We start from the raw sequence: 12,766 nt of genomic DNA, 5'->3' as shown, positions 1-12,766 counted from the left end.
GACTCACTCCTGAGGATACCAGAGCAAATGTCAAACAGAATCCTGAATATTTACCCTTTGCAGTCACGTCTAGTGTTGTCATTAATTAAAAAAAATGGTAATGCATTAAGCATTATTCTTTACTTTTAAAAAAATGCATTACTTTACTTCTTATTAATTACTCCCCCTAGAAAGTAATTAATTACTCTACTCGTTGCATTACTTTTGGGCAACAAGGACACAGGAGTTGTTGACAAAACTGTGGGTATTCATTGACCCAAAAAACTACATAGAAAAATTACAAACCAATAAATTAACAATTGGGCCTATGAAAGAGGTCAACATAACTATACTCGATATAATAACAAGATGAACTAACTGACCTGTCAAAATGACACAGCAGGGAGCATATATAGTGGCTTGGCCAAACCAAATAATACACAAGGCGTGACCAAAATGGATGGTAACTACAACTAAATACAGAGCAAATATAACCCCCTCAATGCCACCTTGGGGATTTCACCCAAGGATATTATTAAGAATGCTGTAAGCTAATGAGGTCACACACTTTAAAAAGAATCCAGGGGGGTCGGAGGTGTGTTACCATAAAATTAGGAATTTATTTAACAAAAATGAATCAACAGTTTGCAACTTAAAGTTAAAATGTCATGAACACCAGGATTTAATAAAGATCTCATAACTGATAACAAACTAGTAATAAGGTGCGGCCACCTACCTGGATGTAAAGGTGGAAATGGTGCCGCCCAGCAATTAATGTTAGTAATGCTAGTAAGCGTGGCACAGTGTCATGCAGTGGCAGGGAGGGTGAAGACCTCTGGCTACACTAGCTACTCTGCTAATTAATGCAGTGTAATGCTAATAACATTAGCATGTTGAAATATCATAGGCTAATGCAAATAATGTTAGCATGTTGAATTTGTGGGGAAAACGTGTATAGTATAAGACAGTTGTTTTGTTAGTGAACCTAGTGACTTATAATGGATGTTGTAACTTCACCTTTGTTAAATGTTGCTGTTGTACCTGCCTTTATATGAGTAAAGGAAAACTTAGCTAGTCGTTAGGCTAATTTACGCAATGAAAAAATGCCATAGGCTAATGCTAATGTCGTTAGCATGTTGAATTTGTTGGGTAAACATGTCGAGTATCAGATTGTTTTGTTAGTGAACCTTGTGAGTTATAATGGAGCTGAATATTGTAATGTTACATTACCTTTTTTAAGCTGTTGTTCCTGTCTTCATGTGAGTAAAGGAAAACTTAGCTCGTTGCAAGGCTAACTTTTGCAATGTAGAAATGTCATAGGCTTATGCTAATAATATTAACATGTTGAATTTGTGGGGAAACGTGTCTAGTATAAGACAGTTATTTTGTTAGTAAACCTTGTGAGTTGTAGTCGATGTTTAAACATTACCCTTGTTAAATGTTGCTGTTGTTCCCCCCTTCATATGAGTAAAGGAAAACTTGCTAGTTGCTTCACTAAATAATGCAATGTAGAAATATCATAGGCTAATGCAAATAACGTTAGCATGTTGAATTTGTGGGGAAAACGGGTCCATGTCATTGGTTCGACAGCCTATTGGTTCGACATCCCATTAGTCCGACTGTCCGTGGTGCTGAACGGCTCGCGGCGGGCATATGGTGCGCCGCGACCGGCTTGAGGCAGAGCAGGCTCACGGCTTATGTGTTTGTCACTTTCTTTTTCATTTTAACCCACACCATGATCTTTTCCTGACCCTAACCAAGTGGTTTTTGTGCCTAAACCTAACCAGACCTTAACCACAGGGCATCATGATGATTTCGGAACGGACTTCGGAACAATGAGTTTAATATGGTCGGAACAATGGGATGTCGAACCAATGGGCTGTCGAACCAATGCGCAGTTCCCGGGGAAAACGTGTATAGTATAAGACAGTTGTTTTGTTAGTGAACCTAGTGACTTATATAAGACAGTTGTTTTGTTAGTGAACCTAGTGACTTATAATGGATGTTACGTCACCTTTGTTAAATGTTGCTGTTGTACCTGCCTTTATATGAGTAAAACTTAGCTAGTCGCTAAGCTAATTTATGCAATGAAAAAATGTTATAGGCTAATGTTAATATTGTTAGCATGTTGAATTTGTGGGGTAAACATGTCGAGTATCAGACAGTTGTTTTGTTAGTGAACCCTGTTAGTTATAATGGAGCTGAATGTTGTAACGTTACCATTGTTAAGCTGTTGTTCCTGTCTTCATGTGAGTAAAGGAAAACTTAGCTCGTTGCTAGGCTAACTTTTGCAATGTAAAAATGTCATAGGCTTATGCTAATAACATTAGTATGTTGAATTTGTGTGAAAACGTGTAAGTTAAAATAATTGTTTTGTCTGTAAACCTTGCGAATTACAATGGTGCTGAAATTTGTATTTGTTTTATATTATCACTATTATGCCATGTTTTATGACTATTTTCGGTGTGTTTTGAATCAATCAAACTTTACAGCACTGCACAGAAACTCAACACAGTGTCACAGAAACCCCACTGCAAACTAGCAATTTGAGAGTGTAACTGTAGAGCAACACATTATGACCCAAGTATAATTGCTCACAATGGTGTCGGCCACTTGATTAGGCTATGGCATACGCTCTGTGTAGAGCCTACGCAGAGCTATAAATCAGTCAACTGGTCACCCTCCCCTTGATACATGAAAAAAGATTAAATGCCTCCAAAAACTAAAAGAAAGCTGACTTTCTACCCTCAGTATTTAGTGTTAAACCAGCTCCAAAGCACGCTGGATGCTTCACGTTGGTGTACATGTCAGCCAGAATCAGTGAACAGCTGTGCGTGCTACCCCAACCTGGGTGCTCCCCCTCCCTGCAGATTGTGCCCGTGGGTGTTCAGTTTTTTTTCTAATTTTATATGCTGATAATGTTGTAGCCTACAGTACATCCTCTGGTGTCACTGTATCATTATGCATATTCACCACTTGAAACACTATGTGATCCCATTAAAGTTTTTCATCCCCTGTGTTGCAGTTTAAAAACTACACCTTTACACCTGTGAGCTGCTTTAGTTTCTTAGTGCTTGTTGCAGAACAGACTCACTGTAGTAAATGGGGGTTAAGCGCATCACTCAAGGGCAAGTCGATGGCAGAGGGAGGGAAAGAGTGCCACCCATTCAGCTGAGTCCAGATCTTTCCATCTGGTCTGGACAGAAGGCTGCATTTCGAGGGATACTGGGACTCCTGTTTGATATTTTATTCAACTGAAATGACCCTGTTTCCTCATCTATGAAGAGATTCAGCCAAGATGAAGATGCACACTGGCACACCAGTGACAGCATCCTCTCCTGAGTTACCCCATGTTAAAACTCAATTTATACATCTAGATTCATCAACAGCGGAACTTTTAAAACAATCAAAAATCAGTTCATAAATACACTTTATTATTCTCACACTTACACTGAAAACAGTCTGACACCCTGGAGACCTGGTCACAAACACCCTGATTGTAGCCAGCGTCTCTGTCTGTCTCTGTCTGCGTCCTTGACTTTGACTCACCATGCGTAAGCCTGTTTTTTCTCTACATCTCATTGAAGAGATGTCCTTCAATGAGATGCTATTGTGCCATTAGTGAAGCCACACAAACACGCACACACACACAGCGGCATCTTGATTGAGCGACAAGGTGAGGAAAAACTCAATCTGATGGATGTAATTTTCCATCATCACCTCTTCCCTCTTTCAGCTCCAGTTTTTAAACTCGTCCTCCATTTGCCCTCTCAGACTCACATTCGGCTGTGTTTTCTGTGCTCTTTTATTTATCTTCAGACTGCTCGTCCAGTTCAGGGTGCTGGAGCATAACCAGCACATAAAAATGGTGAAGGTGCAGACGGTTAAGTGCACTGTAACTACCACATAACATATTTACATTCAAGCCTATGGATAATAAAGACTCCACAGTTCACTATACGTCTGTGTGTTTAAAAGAAAGTGAAGCACTCAGCAGAATCCCACAGGAGAACATGCAGAAAGGCCTGAGGTTGTCAGTGGGTTTGAACTTAGGAGTGTTTTTGCTTGAGGCAACAGAGCTACCCAACGAGCCACCATTGGGGTTACAGTTCTTTGGAGGTCTATTTTCTTGCCCAGATATGTGTGACTGGATTCAAACTCGCAACTCCTCAGCTCTGCCTCTGAATTATTCACAGCATGTACATATTCTTACTTAAAAGTTTTCCTGACAGACCTGACTCTGGATTTAATGATAAAGTTACCAAATATTGGTCCCTTTTTTAAACAATTACTTTCTGACTTTGGGGAATTTGAATGTGAAAACTAATTCACAGCAGGTAAAGTACTGGAGCACTTTTATAATTATCTTACTTTGGCTAAATTAAGTTTGAAGCAGATGAATGAGCAAGCGAAAATGTATTATGGTGCATTGCACCAAGCAGTTATATGTAAAACATGATAAATAAAGATTTTTATGTAGGAAATATGCTGGGGAAAACTTCAGATTGTTCTCTACTTTTTTTTTGCATAAACCTTATAGAGTTCTGGAATTTAATTCAAATTTGCACTGCACGGGAATCTGGCCCCAACGAGCAGAGCCCGCTGAATCACCAATCGGACCAATTAGATCAGTCTATCTGACAGAGGCGGGCTCTGGGCGGGCGTAACATGATGACGACAGCGCTGTGCTGTAGGAGTCGAAAAGTAAACAGCCGAAGGACCGCGTCCATTCAGTTTAGCTTTGGAAGAAACGCTACGCCAACTACACTTATCTTTTTCCTTGAGAGAGGAACAGCAGACGGCCTTAGAAGCCTTCGTTTCCAGGAAGGACGTTTTTGCTGTTTTGCCGACGGGATACGGCAAAAGCATAATATATCAGTTAGCCCCACTGTTCGGCAAAAAAATGGGGCTTAGTGCAGTGAATACGTCACCATGTTTTTTGCTCTGATTGGCTATTGTGCTATCCAATTGCATACGGCGGCATTTGAAATGACTCAGTTAGTGCCGCCCCTTGGGTAGGAAGGGCGTATCGGTGAGGGCCAGATTCTAAATCGTTCTAGAGTCTGGATTTCCAGGCTATTGCCAAATGCTAGATCGAGAAAATTGATTCCCCTTTCATGTTTGCAAGGTCAGTATGAAGCTACAGCCAGTGGATGGCTAACTTAGCTTAGCATAAACACTAGGAACAAATAGCTTGCCTGCCTCTGTCTAAACATCTGCCTGTACCCCTTTAAAGCTCATTAATTATCACTAATTATCAGGGATGCACCATAATTTCTTCACATCATCGGTATTGGCCAACATGCTGATAATAATGGTGCATGATCGGTACTGAGCTAGCATTGTGATGAGGACTTTCAAATATGTTGATGTGGTTGAACAATACTGTTTGCTTATAAACGGGACAAACATCAAATACTCTGTTCATACGACTGTACAATTTGTAATATCAGCCTCACATGTTACTGGCCATAGAAATGCCACTCTCTAGTTGCCACTCTCTCCTGCACTTTGAAACACTGAAAGTGATAACACAGGTGACTTCTTTATGCTTTAAGTGTGGGGGTGAGTGGTGGGGTGGGTATCAGAACTGGGCCCAGCTCTTTCTGTACACCCTACAGTAAAGTGATACATCATACTGAGCAGTTACTAAGCAGTCCCTCAGTACTTAATGATTTATAGCTCATGGTCACATCATTATGAAGTAATGAGACTACTTAGTAACTACTCAGTGTGATGTATCAGGAGTGGTCGTTGTTCCGATTCACAGATACTCATAAACTGATAGTTAACTAATGGTGAATTAATGTAACTCATAGTCTGTTCTCAAGTAACTCATCATTATCCATTTAGACTTTTTCACAAACTATTCATTAACGATTCATTAATTCTCAGGTTGGTCTTGATTCTGAATTAGTAATGAGTGAATGAGCAGCAGCTGTGCCAGCAGGTGTCTGCGCAGCTGGCACCGGATGTCAAAATGATGTCAGAAAGACATTGGACTGTTATGTTGGACAGATGGTAAAGTTTGGTTGGAATAAAAATCAGGATGACAAAATTTTAAATGCCTAATGACGTAAGAATTTCACATTGTGTGGACGTTAACATTATGATACTTTGCAGATGTTGGGTTTTGTTTTTCATACCTTAAAACTAAATGTTATTATTCTACATGAAGATGACGTTGGCATGAGATGTTTGGAAGACGTTAGATTTTGGTTACTTAACAGCACATTAAGTAAAAGCTAAAACCAACAAAATATCAACGCCATTCTACGTCAATCTGACATTGGCATAAGACGTCCTGACACTGAATTTTGGTCACCTGATGTAATTTCAACCACATATCAACACCTAACATCACTGGGGACCAACTGGGTGATGACGACCAGTTAGGTGATTGAGGCTGGAATTAAAATTTGTTTGCTCTGTAACACACCCATGTTAGAGGTGTTGACTATTACAGTCCCCCATTCTTGCGCTGCATTTTGCAGGAGCTCTGCAGTGTTTGCTCTGGTGTGACTTTTATATACTGCTCTAGTTTGGAGAAAGTGAGACAGCAGTTGCCAGTCTTCTGTGAGATAATGTGCCGTTATAGTCACATATGAATCACTGACCTCGAAGTCCAGGCGTCACAAGTCAATGCCACCCTCCCTGCTGTACTCAAAGATTCCTCAGATTTATGCTTCGCTTCTCTGTAGAGCTTGGGTACGGCTGTGTCGGTGAAAAAATGTCGATTGTTGTTTTCAGCATGTAACAAAAGCCTTCGTTTTCAACAACACTCTGTGGACGCAGATCTTTGCACATGAGGTAGGTGATGGACTGTGTTATTTTCTTATCTCTCAGAGTTGGATGGTAGTTTTGTCAGGAGTGTGTCCAGTGTTGGTTGATTTTTCAGCGAAGTGGGTTTAGCGTTAGCTTGGCCGTCAGCAGCTGACCCCATCTCTGGATGGTGGAGTGTGAGGTGAGCCCTCGTGTTCGTAGTATTCCCAGAGCAAATCACATGTCATATCCAAGTCCTCCTTTGCTTGTTAAAAAATCCAAAATAAATCCGTTCCAATAAGAAGTGTGATTAAAACACAGACAGTGCATTTCTGATTTCTTTCTCCAGTGCCTCCATCTTTGATTTGATGAACTTCCTGCCAAATGCCACTGACTGAGACCTCTGCTGACCTCACCAGGGAAAAAAAAACAAAACATCAGCACCATCTAGTGGACAGAAAAAGCAATTGATTATATCAAAATGTTTATTTACAAAAATTGTTAACGTATATGATAAAAGACTGATACTTGGTGTCCGGTATCGATACAATATTGCCATGCAAAATTTTGCGATACTATGATGCGTTGATTTTTTTCCCCCACCCCTAAGTGACATCAGCTGACAGGAAGTAAACATGGACCCAAGCTGTTGCCTAGTAATGCAAACTTGCATTAATTAAAAGCTTTTGTTTATTTAAAGAAAACTATAGACTGTTTCACTGTGAAACAGTCTATAGTTTTCTTTAAATAAACAAAAGCTTTTAAACAAATCATACAATAAAATTCATTAAAATAATGACGAATGTGACTGAGAGAAGCCAGGAGCTACATTTCAGTTTTATTATTGTTTAATAAAAAAATTTAAAAAATCCAAAGTAGCTTGAGGAAACAGTTGGTAGCTGAATCCATGTTTACATTTGGAACTGTACAGAGGTCTATGGAAGCTCAGTTGTCAGTGTCAGTGCTCTCACCTGAACATTTTGCTGTTGCTGGACACGTGACGACCTCCAGACTCGAACATGTACGGCCCTCCAGTGGATCTGTCATTTAAAGATATCAATAGTATTTCAGGTAGTATCATATTCCTTTGTCTGAGCTTCTTAACTTTACAGTATGTATCTTATTATATATATTACTTTTTTTTCTGCATGTATATTTTTACAGTTGCCCTGGGAACTGAGCACTTCTGTATAAACTGTTAGGTGTGCTAACGTTTATCACAGGATTAACATACCTCGGAAAGGTGTTATTTTTAGCCACTTAAGTTTTGAGTTAATTAAATCTTCTATCAGTGTTCCTACTTGAAACGTGTCAGTTGCAAGATATCACGTGTCAAGTATTGTGATCCAAGTGTCATAGCTCATGTGCTGTGTTGTCCACGTGCTGTCACAAACTAGACAGACTGTTGTAATGAATAGGACGACAAAATAGACTGCAGTGTTCATTTGACAGATTATGTAACCACAGAAGTGTAATGAACCCGTACTGACTGCAGTGCATCACCTTGAATAAACCGATCTAGCAGCAGGAATATAAATTCAAATTTTCATGCCACTACTTGAATTCCAGTGTAACAGCTTTATTCGTGGTTCAGGTGCGTTGGTGGAGGAACCTCGAAGTGGCCTGCGGCCTTTGAACACAAACTCAGAGGGGAAGTACCTGAGCCGCAGTTTGCGAATCAGTTACAACAACATCACTGACCTCACTGACCTCCAGAATGTTCTTGCCCACTTCCTGGCTCGACCATCTCAGATCGGCTGGCTGGACCTGTCCTTTAACAGAATCACTCACATAGATCCGGTGAAGCTTCTCTCTTTCCCATTCTGCAAATGTTTGCATGTTTACTTCCTGTGTTTCTCAGTTTTCTTTGTTTCTTTCATTTCTTCTTTGTACAATATTTGTTTATCTATATTCATACTCTCTTTTCCAAGGGTGCTTCAATTTCTGATTTCTTTGCAAATTATCTGTAACCTCCAACCAGTGTAAAACCGGAATAGCTTAAATTAGGCATCATCTCATACTTAGTAGTATAATTTATACATGTTGTTCGACTGTGTTTTGTTTTTGTGCCCCAGGTTTTGTGCGAGTTGCGTGAACTGCGTGTGTTGTATCTTCATGGCAACGGCATCTGGAACCTGTCAGAGGTCGACAGGCTGAGGGAGCTGCAGTATCTGCACACAATCACGCTTCATGGAAATGTCATAGAAACCAACAGAAAGTACAGGTGGAGACTTCATTTTCATTCAGTTTACACAGATTTTCTCCCCAGCTCACTCACACACACACGCACATCCTGTTCAACTGCTAGAAGTTTGGCTGTAACGTGCTTTCATTTGCTGCTATTGTTCCTGGGTAAAAACAGCTAAGTCTGATTGAACAGAACTAGTTAACCCCTTCACACTGAGCTTATCCAATGGTTCCCGAACAATGTCGGGGGGTTTTGAGATGATTAGTGGGGGAGGAAAGAAGAAAAACATAAGTTCTACTACTCAAATTTCTATTCCTTATTTTTTTTTACACTTTTCTCTAATCTGTTCCTCACAGTGAAACATTGTAATGTTTTACTTCTTTGTGCCTCAAGCTGTTATTTAAATTAAACATCTGAGAGGTTTAGAGGGCAAATGTCTCTTTTGTGGAACTGCTAAAAATTCATAGACATCAGAAACGTGACAAGGAGCCTTTACTAGACACCGCCGCTTTGCGAGGGTTCACAATCCATAAAGTTTGAGAGCAAGTGGTGTAATCTTAAACAATGAATGCAAATTGTATTTTATAACCTCGTCATATGTCTTTTATTGTAAAATATTAACCTGAAATGACCCAGAGCTGTTAAATAAATGTAGTGGAGTTAAAAGTACAATATTTCCTTCTAAATTGCACATTAGAAAGTAGCATAAAATGGAAATACTAAGTATCTCCAAACTGTACTTAAGTAAAGCACTTGAATAAATGTAATTAATTGGAAACACGGATACTTGGGAAACAATTGGGTGACATTTTCATAGGTGCTTAAAGGAATAGTTCACCCACAGAATGACCATTTGTAATCAATGAGTGATACCGTGTTACCTTGAATACACAAAGAAAACAGTTTTTCTTGCATGTCTCCATGGAAAGCAGTGAACAGATAGATTTAATGATTGTCTGGGGACCACATTTAATAAAGCGATATACACTCACCAGCCACTTTATTAGGTACACCTTGCTAGTACCAGGTGGGACCCCTTTTGCCTTCAGAACTGCCTTAATTCTTCGTGGTATAGATTCAACAAGGTGCTGGAAACTTTCTTCAGAGATTTTGGTCCATATTGACATGATAGCATTACACAGTTGCTGCAGATTTGTCTGTGGCACATCCATGATGTGAATCTCCCGTTCCACCACATCCCAAAGGTGCTCTATTGGATTGAGATCTGGTGACTGTGGAGGCCATTGGAGTACAGTGAACTCATTGTCATGTTCAAGAAACCAGTTTGAGATGATTTGAGCTTTGTGACAGTGTAGCCATCAGAAGATGGGTACACTGTGGTCATAAAGGGATGGACACAGTCAGCAACAATAGGTAGGCTGTGGTGTTTAAACCATGCTCAGTTGGTACTAAGGGACCCAAAGTGTGCCAAGAAAATATCCCCCACACTGTTACACCACCACCACCAGCCTGAACTGTTGATACAAGGCAGGATGGATCCACGCTTTCATGTTGTTTACACCAAATTCTGACCCTACCATCTGAATGTGGCAGCAGAAATCCAGACTCATCAGACCAGGCAACGTTTTTCCAATCTTCTATTGTCCAGTTTTGGTGAGCCTGTGTGAACTGTAGCCTCAGTTTCCTGTTGTTAGCTGACAGGAGTGGCACCTGGTGTGGTCTTCTGCTGCTGTAGCCCATCTGCTTCAAGGTTGGACGTGTTGTTGGTTCAGAGATGGTCTTCTGCAGACCTTGGTTGTAACCAGTGGTTATTTGAGTTACTGTTGCCTTTCTATCATCTTGAACCAGTCTGGCCATTCTCCTCTGACCTCTGGCATCAACAAGGCATTTTCACCCAGAGAACTGCTGCTCACTGGATATTTATTCTTTTTGGGACCATCCTCTGTAAACCCTAGAGATAACCCTAGACCAGCCCGTCTGGCAGCAACAACCATGCCACGTTCAAAGTCACTTAAATCACCTTTCTTCTCCATTCTGATGCTTGGTTTGAACTTCAGCAGGTCGTCTTGACCATGTCTACATGCCTATATACATTGAGTTGCTGCCACGTGATTGGCTGATTAGCTATTTGCAGTACGAACAGTTGAACAGGTTTATCTAATAAAGTGGCGTGGAGTGTATAAAACATTCGTTCACAAACTCTCACACAACTTTTGCAGTATAATCCAAGTCTTAGTCGTACACTCAGTACATACCAAAACACATGAATTTGAGCTAAATCTTTAGTATTTAAACTGAAACTTATCTGTGCTCTCTTCAAGGCCAGACTCCAATAATATGTTTTATTACAGAGACACGTAAGAAAAAAAAGTTTTCTTCACAAATTCAAGGTAACACAGCATGACTGATTTATATACAGATGGTTATTTTGTGGATAAAGTTTTCCTTTTAGTGGAGATCAAACACATATCTGAGTTTATATCCTGTTACCGTCTACATAATATCAGAGAGGCACACACACAAAGAAAGAAGGTCTCCCTTCATCAGTTAAATTTCTCATGTATTCAGCTTCTTGATTTAATATTTATTTCATTTCATAAGATCATCTATGTGAAATGACAGGAAAGGACAGGCAAGGTCTGCTTTGCAAAGACTGAAAGATAACTTGCTTATTCAACTATAAAATTTCAGTTGATTATATGTAGGCACACAGAATGTCCATTGAGCCCTTGGATTTGATTTAGTGGGTGTGTATGTGTTTGTGTGTGTTCAGGAATCATGTGATTTCTGCCCTGCCTCAGTTGAAGACCATGGATTTCAGTGTTGTGACACGCGGGGAGCGAGTCTTGGCAAATATTTGGCGTCATTGCAGCAACCAAGGTGAGAACACCGAGGAGAGTCTCCAGTGACTGTCAGCAAGTCATTAAAGGTCCCGTATTATGCTCATTTTTCAGGTTCATACTTTTGTTTTGGGTTTCTACTTGAATATGTTTACATACTTGAATGTCCAAAAAAAACATTTTTTTTCTTAAACTACCGGCTTTAATATTCTTGTATTCAACTTCTGTCTGAGACGCTCCGTTTTAGCGCAGGTCTCTTTAAGGCCCCCTCCTGAAACAGCAAAGTTGCTCTGATTGGTCACTGTTTCCGAGTCTTCCACATCTGTGCTGTTCAATTCAGTTCAATTCAATCCAATTCAGTTTAATTTAACTCCGTTCAATTCAATTCAATTCAACTCCACTCAACTCAACTCAATTGAAGTCAATTCAACTCAACTCAATTCAATTCCGTTCAATTTAATTAAATTCAGTTCAATTTAATTCAATTCCTCATTCAATTCAGCTCAATTTAAGTGAATTCAATTCAGTTCAGTTCAACTCAACTCATTCAACTCATCTCAATTCAACTCAGTTCAACTCAACTCAACTCCGTTCAATTTAATTTAATTCAGTTCAATTTGATTTAATTTAAGTTCAATTCAGTTCAATTTAATTTAATTCAGTTCAATTCAATTCAACTCAGTTCCGTTTAATTTAATTTAATTTAATTTATTTTAATTTAATTCAATTCCGTCAACTGTCAATGTAAATAAACACAACAAAATCCAATGCACAGAATAAAACAGAGTAAATTAAAAAACAAAAGAAGATAAACTCATTATAAAAGGAATAAATGAATAAATAAATAAAGCAGGGGATAAGATATCATTCATTCATACTCTAAACACACACACTGCACACACACACACGGACCCACACATACACACACACAAGCAGTGTCAACATATCACTTAAAATAAGTCAAAATGATGACGTCTTTGCACCATCATTGCAGCCGGGGAATAACTGTAACAGCACTGTAGCAGAAGTTTCTACC

At 39.5% G+C, this 12,766-nt stretch overlaps 1 protein-coding gene across 1 annotated transcript; it reads left to right on the top strand.

The window, feature by feature from the left end:
* The first annotated feature begins 7,760 nt into the window (after window positions 1-7,760).
* Window positions 7,761-11,799, top strand: LOC126400093 (leucine-rich repeat-containing protein 51-like). The gene is made up of 4 exons (XM_050060554.1): window positions 7,761-7,812; window positions 8,336-8,541; window positions 8,817-8,965; window positions 11,664-11,799. The coding sequence occupies exons 1-4, from the start codon at window positions 7,761-7,763 to the stop codon at window positions 11,797-11,799; spliced, it is 543 nt and encodes a 180-aa protein (XP_049916511.1).
* Window positions 11,800-12,766: the final 967 nt, after the last annotated feature.

Source organism: Epinephelus moara, chromosome 13 (genome assembly GCF_006386435.1).
Source record: "Epinephelus moara isolate mb chromosome 13, YSFRI_EMoa_1.0, whole genome shotgun sequence".
NCBI lineage: Eukaryota > Metazoa > Chordata > Actinopteri > Perciformes > Serranidae > Epinephelus > Epinephelus moara.
Note: the sequence above shows the minus strand (reverse complement) of the source record. Positions and strands in the feature narration are given on the sequence as shown.